We start from the raw sequence: 16,199 nt of genomic DNA, 5'->3' as shown, positions 1-16,199 counted from the left end.
GTAACCCTAACTAGAGAGTATGTATCTGTATGTTAGAATATATGGCATTTATTGGGTTAAGTGCTGTCTCCTTAAGAGATGGCTTATGGGAAATGTAGTTTTAGCTAGTCAGTCATCCCATGTTAATGGGTCAGTGGGAGGAGTTTCTAAAGGGCATTGGGAGACTTCCTGGACACAAGCCAGATTGGAATGTCTTTGTCTGAGAGAAGCATGGGCCATCAGATGTCACCCGATGACCCTGCTATAAAGATGGTATGAAGAGAGCATCATTTTTTCACCTATGGGAATAAACAGAGATGTATATTATTTCAGGAGGAACCGTCATACATGCAAGTATTCACTCTGAATAAATATGTATATATTTTTGTTTTACAATCATTTCCATTGAGTTTATCTATCTGATCTGATTTATAAGGCGTTTTAACTCAGGATCAGAATAGTAACCACAAGAGATAAATATCAGAGAGCATAGCTTATATATAATTTTAGAGTGATGCATGCTCTGGAAATTATTTGAAAAATGTATTTCAGGTGTTGCATAATTGCATGTGCAATAATAGTCCTTCTCTGCCATTCTTTAAAATAACTTGTTTTTTTCAGTCTTTCCATAAAAATCTGGAAGGAAGATCCTAATGTTTTATGCTAAGGAGTAGATTGCATGCACCACATACAGAGAAAGTGGATTTTGTAGAAAGAGTCTTCTTATGGAATGTCTGATTCCAGAGAAGGTTTGAGCTGATGGGATTAGAAAAACAAAGACTCCAGGACAGGAACATAATCTTTAGGACATAATAGGATTAACCCACCACCATTAGAATATCAAAAAAGCACATTCAAGCTCAAAGTAAATTGCACAGGAACAGGAACAACTCCAAACACAAAACCCAGAGAAGGTATAAAAGCCCACCTATCCCAACTCCATTTGGTCAGTTATCCAAGAACCACATTGGTTTTGTTGGTTCTGTTCCTCAATAAACAGAAACTTCTTTCCAAACAGCCTCCATTTTATTTATTCCTGGCTTGGACTGGACCTGATGATTTTTCTTTCAACACTATCTTCATCTTATCTTTCAGTTATTGACTTGAAATTAATAAAAAAAACCACAAAGGGTGATTTTAGCAAGGATTTTTATCTGGGTAAGAGATAGATCCCTGCAACCACAGGGTCATAAAATTGTAAAACAATGATTTCTCAAACAAATTGCACATAGGCTCGAATACAAAATGAAATAGAGTAAGCCTCAATGACAGATTACCAATAATTATGCTTATGCTTGTAAAAATAAACAGTCCAAAAATTCATCCATTTTCATCTTATTCATTGTTAAATTGTTTTTTTTTTCTCCTACTGTAAATTCATCATTTAGGTCAGGGGTGGGGAACAATGGTCCTTTTATGACTCGTAGACTTCAACTCCAGAATTCCTGGTTCAGAAATTCTGGGAGTTGAAGTCCACGAGTCATAAAGAGGCCATCGTTCCCCACCTCTGATCTAGGTATATCTATTCCAAATACTGAGAACTTGTCCAAAAACTGGATAAGTTTATTCTGTTGGTGGGATTTTAATGTTTATCCTACAAAAATGCTGAGGGAAGGATGTTCCATGTGGCTCTGAAAACTGTTTTTCCTAGGCTGACAAAGGAAAATATTGGGCAGGTTCCACAGCAGTCTCCTAGTTCTGTTGACTCAGCATTTACATCACATTTTTACTTGCTGAATCATGCACCACATGCTTACCTCATCAATACTGACAATAGAGAGTGAAAAACAGCAGCCCTTGGAAAAAGATTCTCAAATTCCACTCTTTCTCCCTTTAAAATTGGCTGATTATCAACCTAGAAAATGATCTTGAAATTCTCAGAACCGCCCATGGTTGTAAACATGTTCTGACTTTCACACTATAAATTGCACACATGAATTTTGAACAGCGGGTAAATAAACTTTGTATCGTAACACTGTGTGTGTGTGTGTGTGTGTGTGTGTGTGTGCAAGTACAGTTCATTTCATACTAAGGAGAAACTTCCTGACAGTTAGAACAATTAACCAGTGGAACAACATGTCTCTAGAAGCTGTGAATGCTCCAACCCTGGAAGTTTTTAAGAAGAGATTGGATAACCATTTGTCCGAAATGGTATAGGGTTTCCTGCCTGAGCAGAGGGTTGGACTAGATGACCTCCAAGGTCCATTCCAACTTCTATTATTATTATTATTATTATTATTATTATTATTATTACTATTATTATTATTTAATAAACCATTCGAACTTACAACGGCACTGAAAAAAGTAACTTATGACCATTTTTCACACTTATGACCATTGCAGCATCCCTATGGTCACATAATTTACATTTAGATGTTTGACAACTCACTCACATTTATGATGGCTGCAGTGATGTAATGAACTTTTGCAATCTGTTCAAACTGTGGACTGGCAGCAAGATGGACTGGCTGCTATGAAGACACAACCAATAGATTGGGGTCTCCAAACCTGGCCACTTTAAGACTTGTGGACTTCAATTCCCAGAATTCTGGGAGTTGAAGTCCACAAGTCTTAAAACAGTCAAGTTTGGAGACCCCTGCAGTAAAACGGCGGGTCAAGGAGGTTATGTGGAGGAACGTCACCACGATGTAAAAAAGATGTTGAGACTCTAGAAAGAGTACAGAGAAGAGCAACAAAGATGATTAGGGGACTGGAGGCTAAAGCATATAAGGAACGGTTGCTGGAATTGGGTATGTCTAGTTTAATGAAGAGAAGGACGAGGGGGGGGGACATGATAGCAGTGTTCCAATATCTCAGGGGCTGCCACAAAGAACAGGGAGTGAAGCTATTCTCCAAAGTGCCTGAAGGCAGGACAGGAAGCAACAGATGGAAACTAACCAAAGAGAGAAGCAACCTAGAACTAAGGAGAAATTTCCTGACAATGAGAACAATTAATCAGTGGAACAACCTGCCTCCAGAAGCGGTGAATGCTCCAACACTGGAAGTTTTTAAGAAGAGACTGGACAGCCATTTGTCTGAAATGGTATAGGTTTCCTGCCTGAGCAGGGAGTTGGACTAGATGACCTCCAAGGTTCCTTCCAACTTTATTATTATTGTTGTTGTTGTTGTTGTTGTTGTTAACCTATAATCCTCAACTAAGCACAAATCTGGGCTAAATGTAGCCATTTCCAAGGATGAACCAGTTTGATATGGTAGATAAGGTGCTGGCCTAGAAACAAGGAGACAGTGAATTCAAGTCCTGCCTTTGGTATGAAAGCCAGCTAGGTGATTAGGGGCAAGTCACTCTCTCTCTCTCAGTCTATCCCACCTCACAGGGTTGTTGTTGTAGGGAAAAGAGGAGGAAAGAATTAGGTATGTTCATCACCCTATACCATTTCAGGCAAATGATTGTCCAGTCTCTTCTTAAAAACTTCCAGTGTTGGAGCATTCACAACTTAGTGACCATTCAAAGTTACAACGGCACTGAAAAAAGTGACTTATGACTATTTTTCACATTGTCATGGTTCCGACAGATGAAACTCTTCAAAAGAACTTTGAGGCATTGTTTATCTTAAAGAATCTTTATTTTGAGTAGCATAATATCGGCAGTGCATAATCAAAGCTAAAAACTGGATTCCCCTCCCCTGAGCACATATTATCAAAGCACAGTTCCCTCCTCTAATTAACAGTCATAAATCACATTCCCCAATTAGCTTGAAGCTCGGGCTTCCTCTCCAGTTCTCCAGCCGGCCAAATCCTTATCAGTCCTGGTTACAATAACCTTGTTTCTCACGCTAGGTTTGGTGTGTTATGTCTAGACTCTCGTTCACATCCCCCCTCCCAACATCATCTAAATCTAAAAGCAAAAGGAAAAAGATGGCTACATTTCCATCTGTTGTCAACGCAAAAACATCCGATGTTAGCAGCGTTGACATATGACCCATGGTCATGTGATCAAAATTCAGACTCTTGGCAACTAGTTAATATTTATGATGGTTGCAGTGTCCTGAGATCATGTGATCACCTTTTGTGATCTTCTGACAAGCAAAGTCAATGGGGAAGCCAGATTCACTTAACAGTCGTGTTACTAATTTAACAACTGCAGTGATTCACCTAACAACTGTGGCAAGAAATGTTGCAAAATGGGGCAAAAACTCACTTAACAAGTTTCTCGCTTAGTAACGTAAATGTCAGACAGCCTTGCCACACCCCTGACTCGAACAAGAAACAAGCCGTTAAGGTCACAAGTGGCTGGTTTATGTCTGGAATGCTCTGGCATGCAGGATTCCAACGAACAGCAAGCAAAGTCAGTGCTGGGAGCAACTGCCTCCCAGCGCTCTAAATAGTCACCTCCGAGCCGCCCCACCCCCCATCCAGTATCCGGTGTGTGCGCCAGTAGGGCAGTAAGGCAAGGAAACGAGGCAGGTTTTCAGCATTCAGCTCTCCACCGCTTCTCCGCGCCGCTAAGTTGTTCGGCGGGATGGCCTCGTAGCTGCGTTCCGCAGGGTCCCCCTTTCAGCAGACAGGAATGGGGGAGGGAAAGCCTGTCACTGTCATCTATGCTGCTGGTCCCATCCACTGCCTCCAGATGCCTCCATCTGATGGTCTTGTCCCCTCCTCCCCCCTCCCGTTAATGGCAAGCCCACAGGGGCTTGACAGTAAATTTTGGGCTCAATTGTGGTTGTACGACAAGGATTATCTGTAAACCTATATTTTGGTCTGTATATTTTCCACTGTTGGAAAAAATGTGAGATCTCCTGCTCATGTCTGTGTTCTGGTTGACACTAAAGTGGCAGGAATAGCCAACACCCCAGAAAGTAGGCTCAAGTTCCAGATGGATCTCAACAGACCTGAACGCTGGGTCCTATCTAACATAACGAAATGCAGTGTGGAGGAAAGTAAGATTTTACACTTAGGTAAGAAAAAACAAATGTAAAGGTTCAGATTAGTGGAAATTTTGGGGGTCACACAACTGGTTGACTTAGGAGTCTTCCAGATATTGTTAGCATCCAAATTCTGGAAACAGATGAATGTATCTGCTGGTCAACATCAGGAAGAGCACAGGTTAACTCTCTGAGGATACAACCAATTAAAAAAAAATCTGTTGGATTACATATAGCTTCCACAACTGTTTACAATGGAACAGAACGAACTATTCCAAACCTGTTTGTTCATATATAAATGATCATGATGCAATGAAGAAGAGCACAGTGGGATCACTAGCAGCAGACGTAAACTGAAAATTTGCACAGATAAAGTGCTTCTGGAACACCATGCGCCCCCCCCCTCCCCCCGAGGTGACCTGGCTCTGCCAACTGGCCTTGGGGCCTAATTCTGGAGGTGGGTAATGGACTAAGATAAAATGGCACCTCTTCCTCATGGGCATCTTGCTCCCTTCTGTAGCCATCTTCATTATTTTAAGCCAGGTTTAGTATTACTATTTACTCTTTTAATGTTTCATATTATTATTTTTATTGATTGTAAGTCACCTAGAGTCCCCAATATGGGTGACCTATAAGTTTAATAAATAAATAAGTAAATGTGTTCATTATTTCTATTACAAAATCAGCACAGATATAGGATGTTATTCTTGAACCCTCTTGTTATGGATATAATTATCTCCTCAAGCTTGGCAACAGAGAAGAAAACTTTACCAATCCTTGGAATCGATTAGGTTCCATTCTTTCTCCCTTTGAAACTTGGTTAATATCAGTGTGGAAAATATTCTTGAAGCAAACCAAAGTGACCTACAGTCAGAACTGTATGTTCTAACCCTGACATTGTAAAGTAACAACTTGTATTGTGAACTGCAAGTGAATAAACTTGGTATTTAAAAAAAAACACTAATGCTTAAATAAACCCCAAAGGATATTCACACTGACATACGAGTTCATTACGACCTAAGCTCGTGAAACATTTGTGTCTATGTTTTGTTTACTTTAAGCGCTCTGATCTCCGTTAGGAAGATATGTCCCAACAGTTATATTTGAAGCTCTTTCTCCCCTTCCTACATTCATCAGATTTCAGAAGGAACTTCTCTCACCTGGGTATGGAAGTCTTCATTCTGCTAGTCCTCAGCATTGGACTTTGCAAGGCTGTCCATGGCGAATTGGGTAAAGATGATCCAGAAGTTGTCAATGCTGTGGCTACAGCAATAAAAGTACTTAATGAAGACAGAAGTCATGGGAATAAATTTGCCCTCGGGGTCATCCTTGATGCCTACAGAATAGTAAGTAAATTTGGTAACATCAAAAAGCTAATTACTGGGAAATTCATAGCTGGGAACTTGCACAAGAATGCACCATCAGCATCCTCTACCGCAGTGTTTCCCAAACTTGACAATTTTAAGGCATGAGGACTTCAACTCCCAGAATTCCACAGCCAGTGCTGGCTGTGGAATTCTGGGAGTTGAAGTCCTCATGCCTTAAAATTGTCAAGTTTGGGAAACATTGCCCTACCTTAAGACTTGCTGAAAGGAACCTATTGTTATTCCAATGAGTATTTTTGTTGTTGTTAATTGCGAAGTCGTGTCCGACCCATCGCGACCCCATGGACAATGTTCCTCCAGGTCTTCCTGTCCTCTACCATCTTCTGGAGTCCATTCAAATTCACACCTACTGCTTCAGTGACTCCATCCAGCCATCTCATTCTCTGTCGTCCCATTCTTCTATTGCCCTCAATCTTTCCCAGCATTAGGCTCTTCTCCAGTGAATCCTTCCTTCTCATTAGAAGGCCAAAGTACTTGAGTTTCAACTTCAGTATCTGGCCTTCTAAAGAGCAGTCGGGGTTGATCTCTTCTAGGACTGACCGGTTTGAACGCCTTGCAGTCCAGGGGACTCGCAGGAGTCTAATGAGTATTTAGTGTCAAATAAATACTCATTGGAATATATCCTTCCCAATATAATCCAAAAGTATTGAACTTCAGCTCAGTGTAATTCCAAAAGCTGTGAGGGGTTTTGCATTCCAACCAAGCATTTTATTTTTTTTAAAAAATCTTTGTTTTGGGAGGGGACAATTCTTCCATGTTTTTAAACAGCCTTCATAAGTCTGGTACTTTTGAAGTAGATTGGATTTCAATCCCAAGAATTGGGATAATTATTGGAGCTGCCATCCCACATTTCTGGGGCATAATCTGCCTTCTCAATTCTGCTGATCGCTGTATAAAACATAATATTATGCAACCATTTGGTGCTTTCCATTTAACATTGCCTAACTTGGATTTCCATGAATTAAATTCATGAAATGAATTGGGAATGCTGAAATTGACCCAAGGGAGTTGCTGGCATTTCAAGGGTCAGAAGTCCAACTGAGAGCTTGTGGGTACACACACACACAGCCCCGGATGGCAGCTTCCTATGTCAATTGGGTGTGTTCACTTCTGGATTTTGTGCTTGTGATGAAAAAAATGAAACTTTGACTTTGGTTTTGTCAGTTATATAGATTTGTCGGTATAGAAATGGCTAGTTATATACTAACGTGTAAAAGCAAAAAGTTGAGGCTGGAGTGTTTTTATCTTGTGCTAAAAAAGAGTCAGAAGTCAATGCCTTTTTTTTTTCTTTTTTCCCTTGTACCTTACATTTTCTTCTCCCCTCTCTTTTTTCTCCCCCTAATTTCCCATTTCTATTTCTCTTCGTATTTTATATATAGGTAAAACAATAAAAGATAAATAATGAAATTGGGTGTGTTCTAGGGTTCACAGTACAATACGGGAAGGCACCTGCATAATCCTAGGAAAATAACTTTTCCTCTCTGAATCCAAAGTGCTGCCCAGCTCTGCACAAAACCATTACAGATAGTCCTCAGCTTACGACCATTAATTGGGACTAGAATTTCTGTTGCTAAACAAAGTGGTTTAATGAACTGCAGCTGATTTTACTACCCTTTTTCAGCACGGTTGTTAAGAGAATCACTTCAGTTATACGAATCATGCAGTCGTTAAGCGAATCCAGCTTCTCTTATTGATTTTGATTGATAGAAGCTGGCTGGGTCATGACCACATGACCCCCAAAATGCTGGACCGTCATAAATACATGCCGGTTGCCAAGTGTCCAAATGTTAATCACATGACTGTGGTGATGCTATGACGGTCGTATGTGTGAGGACTGGTTAGAAGTCACTTTTTTCAAAACTGCTGTAACTTTGCAGGGTTGCTAAAAAATGATTGTAAATCGAGGATGATCTATATTGATACAACTTTATTTCTCTGAGGTTCTTTGAACTATTACATGCTGCAAGTACACAGACCATTGGCAGTTTTTTTTAACTACTAGGATATGGGCCACCCAGAGAATAGCATAATTTTGGCATAAATTATGCTATTTATGTTTTTAATCACTGGTCGTAATTCACTTTATTCCTATATTGTTTTAACTGTCAGCCACCCAGAATCATGTGTTTGAGACGGGCAGCCATATCAGTTTAATAAATACATAGATGAAACTGCAACAGCACTCATGTATGTACTCTTTTCAGGCAGATGCTAGAAAAACATTCCTTATCATCTATCAAGTAAGAGAAACTGCATGTCCAATAGCTGCGGATGAGCCTTGGCAAAAGTGTGATCTTTTAAGGACCTCAAAAGGAGTAGGTATTTATTCTTCCTCCTTTGAAGTGACAAAAAAGAGTTTGGGGGGAGAGCAGGAGAAAAGAGAGAGGTCTACAGTATGAAGCTGCCAGGATCACTGTATGCAACGAGGCAAAAGACGCCATTATGCAACCAGGCAAAAAATACATTAATATAAAACTTAAAGCGAAACTGTGTGATAGGTATAACAGAATAACAGAGTTGGAAGGGACCTTGGAGGTCTTCTAGTTCAACCCCCTGCTCAGACAGGAAACCCTATACCATTTCAGACAAATGGTTGTCCAATCTCTTCTTAAAAACCTCCAGTGTTGGAGCACCTGTCACAACTTCTGGAGGCAAGTTTGATTCATCGTTCTCACTGTCAGGAAATTTCTCCTTATTTCTAAGGTTGCTTCTCTCCTTGATTAGTTTCCATCCATTGTTCCTTGTCCTACCTTTGGGTGCTCTGGAAAATAGGTTGACCCCTTTTAGTACAATTAGATGCATTGCCTATAACAATATTTCTCACATTTGGCCAGTTTAAGACATGTGCAGTTCAATTCCCAGAATTCCCCGGCCCCCAAGCAATGACAGTTGAGCCTGTATGCAAGTCTGCATTGAGGAGCAGCTGGCCCTTTCAATAATAATCCTGCCTATCAGGCCCAGAGAAGGTCACGTGACCCCTGAAGACCAATAGAAGGAAATAATCAGATTTTGTCAGGTAGGGGGGAGGGGAGAGAGTTTAGGTTTCTTTTCTTGACTGGAGTCCAGGATGAGGGGTGACTTCCGGCAAAGTTCAAAGTTATTGAGTTAGAAATAGGATTTTTGGAGGGGGGGCACAAACTCTGCACTGGATGTGTAGAAACTGAAAAAAATTCACTCCTGAAGTTGACTGGTAGCCTACTGGCAGCTGCCTCAGCTTGGCTGACCTAAGGAAACCCTACATTTTTGTCTGGTTTCCCATTTTGGATTTAGCCAGATTCAGGGTGGGACCTCAGTCCTTGCCAAACAACTATCTGCATCTGTTCTATAACATATGATAAAATATAGAGACTCTTTATCTGCAATGTTTGAGTAAAGACAGCGAAGTTCCTACAAACAATCCATTGCTTGTTTTCGAACTGCTTTATTAGACCATATTTGCAAGCTCATATCCCAGTGATAATAATAATAATAATAATAATAATGATAATAATAATAATAATAATAGTAGTAGTAGTAGTAGTAGTAGTAAAGTTGGAAGGGACCTTGGAGGTCATCTAGTCCAACCCCCTGCTCTGGCAGGAAACCCTACACCATTTCGGACAAATGGCTGTCCAGTCTCTTCTTAAAAACATCCAGTGTTGGAGCCGGCCCCACCCCTGCTCCGCCCACCCTGCCCTCACCCCGCCCACCTGCAGGGCTGCTCACCACCTCAACAGCCTGCCGCAGATCACCCAGGCAGCCCAGCTGCGCCATGGCAGCCACGCCCTCCACCGCCCACAGCATCAACTCTGCGACGGGGTGCAAGGGCAGTCTTGTCCCCCCTGCCCAGCTGCCATGTCCTTGGCTGCGCTGCTTCACGTGGGCCACGCTTGGGGGGGGGCGACTCCTCTGGGGGGGGCTGCTGGTGAGGGGGCCACAGGAGAGGTAGGGCTGGGGCAACGGCATGCATGCCCACAGAGAGGGCTCTGAGTGCCGCCGATGGCACGCATGCCATAGGGTCGCCACCACTGTCATATCCACTAACACAAATGTATATGCCTACAGGAAAAAAAACATAAGTGAAACATTGGTGACCCAATGGGTGAAAGATTTGTGAGATTCCAAATGTAGAGAAAAGAGAATATTTACGGCTCAGGGTTGCAGCTTTTTTGAATCATATGTAGATTTAAAAGAGACAATCAAACAGTCCAAAAGGAAATGAAAAGATCAAAAGATCTCACCAGCAATCAACACCCAAAGAAGCAGAAATTAACAGCACGATTAACACCAGAACAACAATCAAGAAGCAAACAATATCCTAATCAAGGAACTACCAACTCAGATAAGACAATCTTACAATAAACAACAACCCAGTCAAAAACACTCCCACAAACATTGCAAGACAAGCTACCCGTATATAAAATGAGAAGAAGAAGAAAACATACTCCCTTCTAGCACTGATGAAGTTGCCTAGTTTGATAATGAAATGTCTGCAAGAAAACAACCAAGCTCAGAGAACAACAAGGACGCCACAGGTTCCAAGTAGCTTTTTGTGAGAAAAATCTCAATTTTTCCAAAAACATGTCATACCATGATCATAGTACCTGTGATGATTCCCACAAATTTTAATACTTTGTTGTGCCCTCATCCCTTTTCTTCCTGTTGCGATGTATTGGTTCCTTTTGTCAAGGAAATGGAGGCCTATTTATTAGTACCAGCCATGCAATCATGATAGATGTTTCTATGTGTGTTTCCATTGATCAGCTCTAAATGATGCCAATTGACAGTTTAGTCCAGGGATCTCCAACCTTGGCAACTTTAAGACTTGTAGACTTCAACTCCCAGAATTCCTCAGACAGCTTTTCTGGCTGAGGAATTCTGGGAGTTCAAGCCCACAAATCTTAAAGTTGCCAAAGATAAGGAGCCCTGGCATAGTCTACATTCTATAGCTCTCTTGTTCTTTCTGTTTTCCCCTTTCCTGGTCAATTAATAATAGAAGGATACATAAGAGCATAATAGGATCCAGAGATAATGTAATAGAATAATACATATAAGGGAATGAAGATATGCACTTCATATCAAAGGCTATGAAAGTGATATGTTCTGTTTCTTAACAATGGAAAGTGGATTTATACAACTCCTGATATTTAACAGAGTTAAAATTGATGTCTCTTTTTGCTTTTCTTATAGCACTCTGGAACCTGCATAGCTGCAATTGACATTAATGAGTCACAACAATTTACCTTCATTGAACAAAATTGCAAAATTAAACAAGGTAAGTAAATTTTTAAGTTAGCATTCTGAAAACTCACCCTTTTTCTACTTTGTTCCTGATAATAATGGAGGAAAAAAAAATCAGTGACCAGATTTAAACCAATACTTGGGAGGGGAATTCAGGAAGGGATGATACCACAATAACCCGAGCTTCAATTTCCAGTCTGTAACTCAGTTCATCATGAGCCAGATTACAGTTAAGAAGTGAATCGCTCAGCTGAAAAATAAGAAATTGCATATTGTTGAAATAGAACGTGCAGGGAAAATTGTTTGGGCTTTTTGAATTTTTGGAGAATGATTAAGGGCTGAATGGTGACCTTAAACCTTAACTTTTAAACTGTAAAAAAATCATTTTGCCCCTTAAAAGTGCTGCACTACAACCCTATACATTCCTACCTTATAAATTGTATTCAGAACTCTTAGAATTCCTAGCTAGAAGAATACTGGAAAGGAATTCTGGGAGTTATAATCCTAATAGACTTGGTCACCAGGAGAGTAGAGTTGGAGTAGGGTGCTGTGCATCCTTTTGTCTAGCAAGATTATACAAGCCAAACATATATCGGCTGGGACTAGACCAGTGGTTCTCAATCTTTTTAATGCCGCAACCCCCAAACGGCCATAAGTCGAGGACTACTCAACTGATGCAGCACCGTTTGCAGAATGGGACTTTTGGCGGGCTCAGCAGGGCAGAGACAGCCTGGACAATTCCTATTGGCTTTTGAAAGCCAATAGAATTAGACTCTATTAAAGAGAGTCTATTCTATTGGCTTTCAAAAGCCAATAGAATAAAAGGGAGTAGCACAGCTAAAGAAAAGGGGGGAAAAAAGGCAGACTGCGTTGTTTGGCGACCCCCATGAAATAGTCGTTCGACCCCAAATGGGGTCCCGACCCACAGGTTGAGAACCACTGGACTAGACTCACTTGTTATATGAATGTGCAAACTACCGTATGTGCAAAGTTAGATGTAATAAACCCCAATGTTTAAAAGGGAATGGACGACCCTTAAATATGAACAGGCTATATTACTGAAATTGGGATCAATGTTCTTCTTCCTTGAGCTGGCAACATGTTGATGCCACATGTTTTTGATATACAGCCTGTTTTCACCAATTTTCAGCGGTTCTTGGAAGTACTGCATAGCTTCAGCACTTTGTTGGCTCACAGAAGGACAATGCTGTCTGCCATTTTTGATAATGGGCAGTACCGTATAGTGAAATGGAATAAGGCATTCTTTTTATATGCACAAATTAGAAGCCCTGATGAAACCATAGATAATAACCACCACTAACAAACTCCAAATTGCCACAGAACAATTTGCACTCATACAATTTTTTGCATCAGCCAAATGTGTTCATTAATCTCTTTCAAAAAATAAGATAGATGCAAGCTGCCATTCTCGTGCTTTTTCCTTTTTCAGAATAACCCGACATAAACCTGTGTTTTTATTTATATATTTTCAATAGCTGAAGACAATAAGAGATCTCTTGCTCAAGAGTGTCCTGGTTGCCACAACCTGATTGCTGCAGACAGTCAAGAACTGAACAAGCCTCTGGAAGATGTTGTGAAACTAATTAACCTTAAAAGCAGCAGTGACTTTTATTTCAAAATTGTGAAAATAACAAAAATATCAGGAAAGGTGTGAATTCTGACTCTACCACTGTATTTCAACATAGATTTTTTAAAAAAAAAAACGGTTTGAGGTAGAGAATTATCTTTTGAGCTTGCCTCTTTTCCCAATTCAGCTGGCCTCGTACAAAGTTGATATTGTAATGGAAGACCAATGATTTATATGTTTGAATTTCCCCCAAATAGATGGGTGGGCCAACTAGGGATGCAGCTTGGAGACACCGGATTGAGAAAGTTTGCAGAAATTGCGTTGGTAGATGATGAGTCTGATAAAGCACATATTTGTGTGGCAGAAGATTTCAATTTGAGCTCTAGGCATGGGAAAGATTCCTGTAAGCATGGGAAAGATTCCTGACTCAAACTTTAGAGTCTCTTACTGGTGAACATCAACAATATTGGGCATGAGGGATCAGTGGTTTGATTTGATCCGTGACAGTTTATTATATGCCTCTAAGGCAGGTGTGTCAAACTGCCGGCCCGCAGGCTGGACACATCATCCAGAAGCCACGCCCACCCCATTGCCGGCAATGGCAAAACCATCCCAATACATTGTGCGACGTCACATGACGTTGTGAGTTTGACATGTCTGCTCTAAGAGAAAATAACAACAACAATAATAAATAAATAAATAAATAAATAAGTTGGAAGGGACCTTGGACATCATCTAGTTTAACCCCCTATACCAGGCATCAAACTGACAGCCCATGGGCCAGATGCGTCATGTCGAAACTGCTCCCACCCCATTGCTGGCAATGGGGAAAAAGTCCCAATACATCACGTGACATCATGTGATGTCGCGAGTTTGACATTCCTGCCCTATATTAAACCCTATACCATTTCAGAAAAATGGCTGTCCAGCCTCTTCTTAAAAACTTCCAGTGTTGGAACATTCACCGCTTCTGAAGGCAGATTGTTCCATTGATTAATTGTTCTAATTGTCAGGTAATTTCTCCTTAGTTCTAGGTTGCTTCTCTCCTTGGTTAGTTTCCATCCATTGCTTCTTGTCCTGCCTTCAAGTGCTTTGGAGAACAGCTTGACTCCCTCTTCTTTGTGGCAACCCCTGAAATATTGGAACATTGCTATCATATCATCCCTAGTCTTTCTTTTCATTAAACTAGACATACCCAATTCCAGCAATCGTTCTTTATATGTTTTAGCCTCCAGTCCCCTAATCATCTTTGTTGCTCTTCTCTGTACTCTTTCTAGAATCTCAACATCTTTTTTACATCGTGGTGATCAAAACTGGATGCAGTATTCCAAATGTGGCCTTACCAAGGCATTATAAAGCGGTATTAATACTTCATGTGATCTTGATCCTATCCCTCTGTTAACGCAGCCCAGCACTATGTTGGCTTTTTTGGCAGCTGCAGCACATCTTTCCTTGGTCATTTTACTTGCTTGTTTTTATTAGAATCCTAGAGAAAGAATGGGTCCTTGGGGCCATTGAATGCAACATGAGCTAACCAGACAGCAAGCCAAGTTTTTTTGTTGTTCTTTGTGGGTTTATGCTATTCAGCATCCAGTCTAAATACAGTTGCTAATCATTTTTCTCCTTGAATTTCAGATGCTAGTTGGACACGTATATCGAATTGACTTTAAAGCTCAGAGAACAAATTGCTCCAAGACTGAAGTTGAGAAGCCAGATGAGAACTGTACTGCTGTGAAAGGCGGGGTAAAATACTAGGATTAGTTCAAGAGGAATATTTTACTTAACGGAATCAGTTAATTTTAAAGCAGATTCTTGAAACAGAACATTGGTGGGAAACGTTGCATTTCCCTATGGATGCATAGCCTTGAGATAATCTTGAGATAATCTTTCTGCTAAGACAATGTGATGTAAGTAAGTCTACTCAAGATCTAAACACAAGTTAACAAAACGCTGGTGCCCAAACAAACCATAAGATTAAAAGGATGGCCTCATTCACCCAATATGCCCACTTTAATCTGCCTAGACAAAGGGTAGGCAAACTTGGTTCTTTTATGACTTGTGGACTTCAACTCCCAGAATTCCTGAGCCAGCACAGCCTACCCTAGACTTACTATTTGGTTTAATATTGGATTATAATTAAGTGAAGTAGGTCTATCTTCCAGTTTGTCCCAACTTACTGTTGAATCAGTTGGAAAGCCCAAGATCCCACACTGGAATGAGTTTTTTTGCATGCGTGCACACACATGCGCACTCACATATACACAGATGTAGGTCATGATTGTATGGCTTTAATTTATACTCCTTGCCTCAATGTTTTGAATGAATTCCTGTTCCCCGAAGAAAGAAATCATAGATAAAAAACACTATTCAGAAAACAAATTTTAAAAATGATCAGCATTTGGGGAAAGAGAACATTTTTCCAAAATGCCAGTCAAAACAGAATTATTCTACACTGTATTTTATTTTTATGCCAATATTTCACAAGAAATGAGCGTTTGCGTTTCTGTTTTGTTTGGCTGACAGGAACTGATGTCCTGCCATGCCTTAGTTTATGTGAAACCCTGGGAGCCATCAGTCAAACCAGAGGTGACCTGCACAGAGAACCAACCATTACAGGTATTCAAAGCTCTCTCCACCCCTCCTCCTCCTTCACTCTCTCTTTCGAATACAGAATGCAATAATCAGTGTATAGGCCCAGAAATATTGGTATATTTCCCAAGGAATTGGTAATCGGTTTTTCAGATATTCAGTTATGGAGATAAATTAGAGGAAGTGGTAGAGAAGAAGTCCAGAGGTATGAATTGTATTCCTGAAATTGTTCCTCTTAAAAATGGATAAAAGCTCGTTGGTATTGAACGGTAGGATAAATCGTCAAGAGCAGGTGTTCTTAATTTTGATCACATTTCCCTTAATTGCTAGGGATAGAGCAGGGATCTCCAAACTTGGCAACTTAAAAATTTGTGGACTTCAATTCCCAGAATTCCCCAGCCAGCCATGGGAATTGAAGTCCGCAAGTCTTAAAGTTGTCAGGTTTGGAGACCCCCTGGGATAGAGACTGCTGATCAATACATATAGAGGCCACCAAGCTAAGGAATGATGTTTAAAAGTTTTGCTTTGTAAGTTTAGTACCAGTGCAGAGTGATT

At 40.5% G+C, this 16,199-nt stretch overlaps 1 protein-coding gene across 1 annotated transcript; it reads left to right on the top strand.

The window, feature by feature from the left end:
- The first annotated feature begins 5,276 nt into the window (after nt 1-5,276).
- LOC120311919 (kininogen-1-like) lies at nt 5,277-15,800 on the top strand. Its single transcript, XM_039351998.1, has 7 exons — nt 5,277-5,319; nt 6,000-6,208; nt 8,452-8,562; nt 11,417-11,501; nt 12,964-13,136; nt 14,691-14,798; nt 15,579-15,800. Exons 2-7 carry the CDS (start codon nt 6,029-6,031, stop codon nt 15,783-15,785), a joined length of 864 nt encoding a protein of 287 aa, XP_039207932.1. The 5' UTR covers nt 5,277-5,319; nt 6,000-6,028; the 3' UTR covers nt 15,786-15,800.
- Nucleotides 15,801-16,199: the final 399 nt, after the last annotated feature.

This window comes from Crotalus tigris, unplaced genomic scaffold (assembly GCF_016545835.1).
Source record: "Crotalus tigris isolate CLP2741 ecotype Arizona unplaced genomic scaffold, ASM1654583v1 scf7180000018395.510130, whole genome shotgun sequence".
NCBI lineage: Eukaryota > Metazoa > Chordata > Lepidosauria > Squamata > Viperidae > Crotalus > Crotalus tigris.
This window is presented reverse-complemented; position numbering and strand designations above follow the sequence as displayed.

What these genes read in the sequence shown, in the direction of transcription:
- LOC120311919 (XM_039351998.1), top strand. Translation starts at nt 6,029, where the DNA reads ATGGAAGTCTTCATTCTGCTAGTCCTCAGCATTGGACTTTGCAAGGCT. An exon ending in TTTTAAGGACCTCAAAAGGA is followed by an intron (nt 8,563 to 11,416) that starts GTAGGTATTTAT and finishes CTTTTCTTATAG; the next exon opens with CACTCTGGAACCTGCATAGC. An exon ending in AAATTGCAAAATTAAACAAG is followed by an intron (nt 11,502 to 12,963) that starts GTAAGTAAATTT and finishes TATTTTCAATAG; the next exon opens with CTGAAGACAATAAGAGATCT.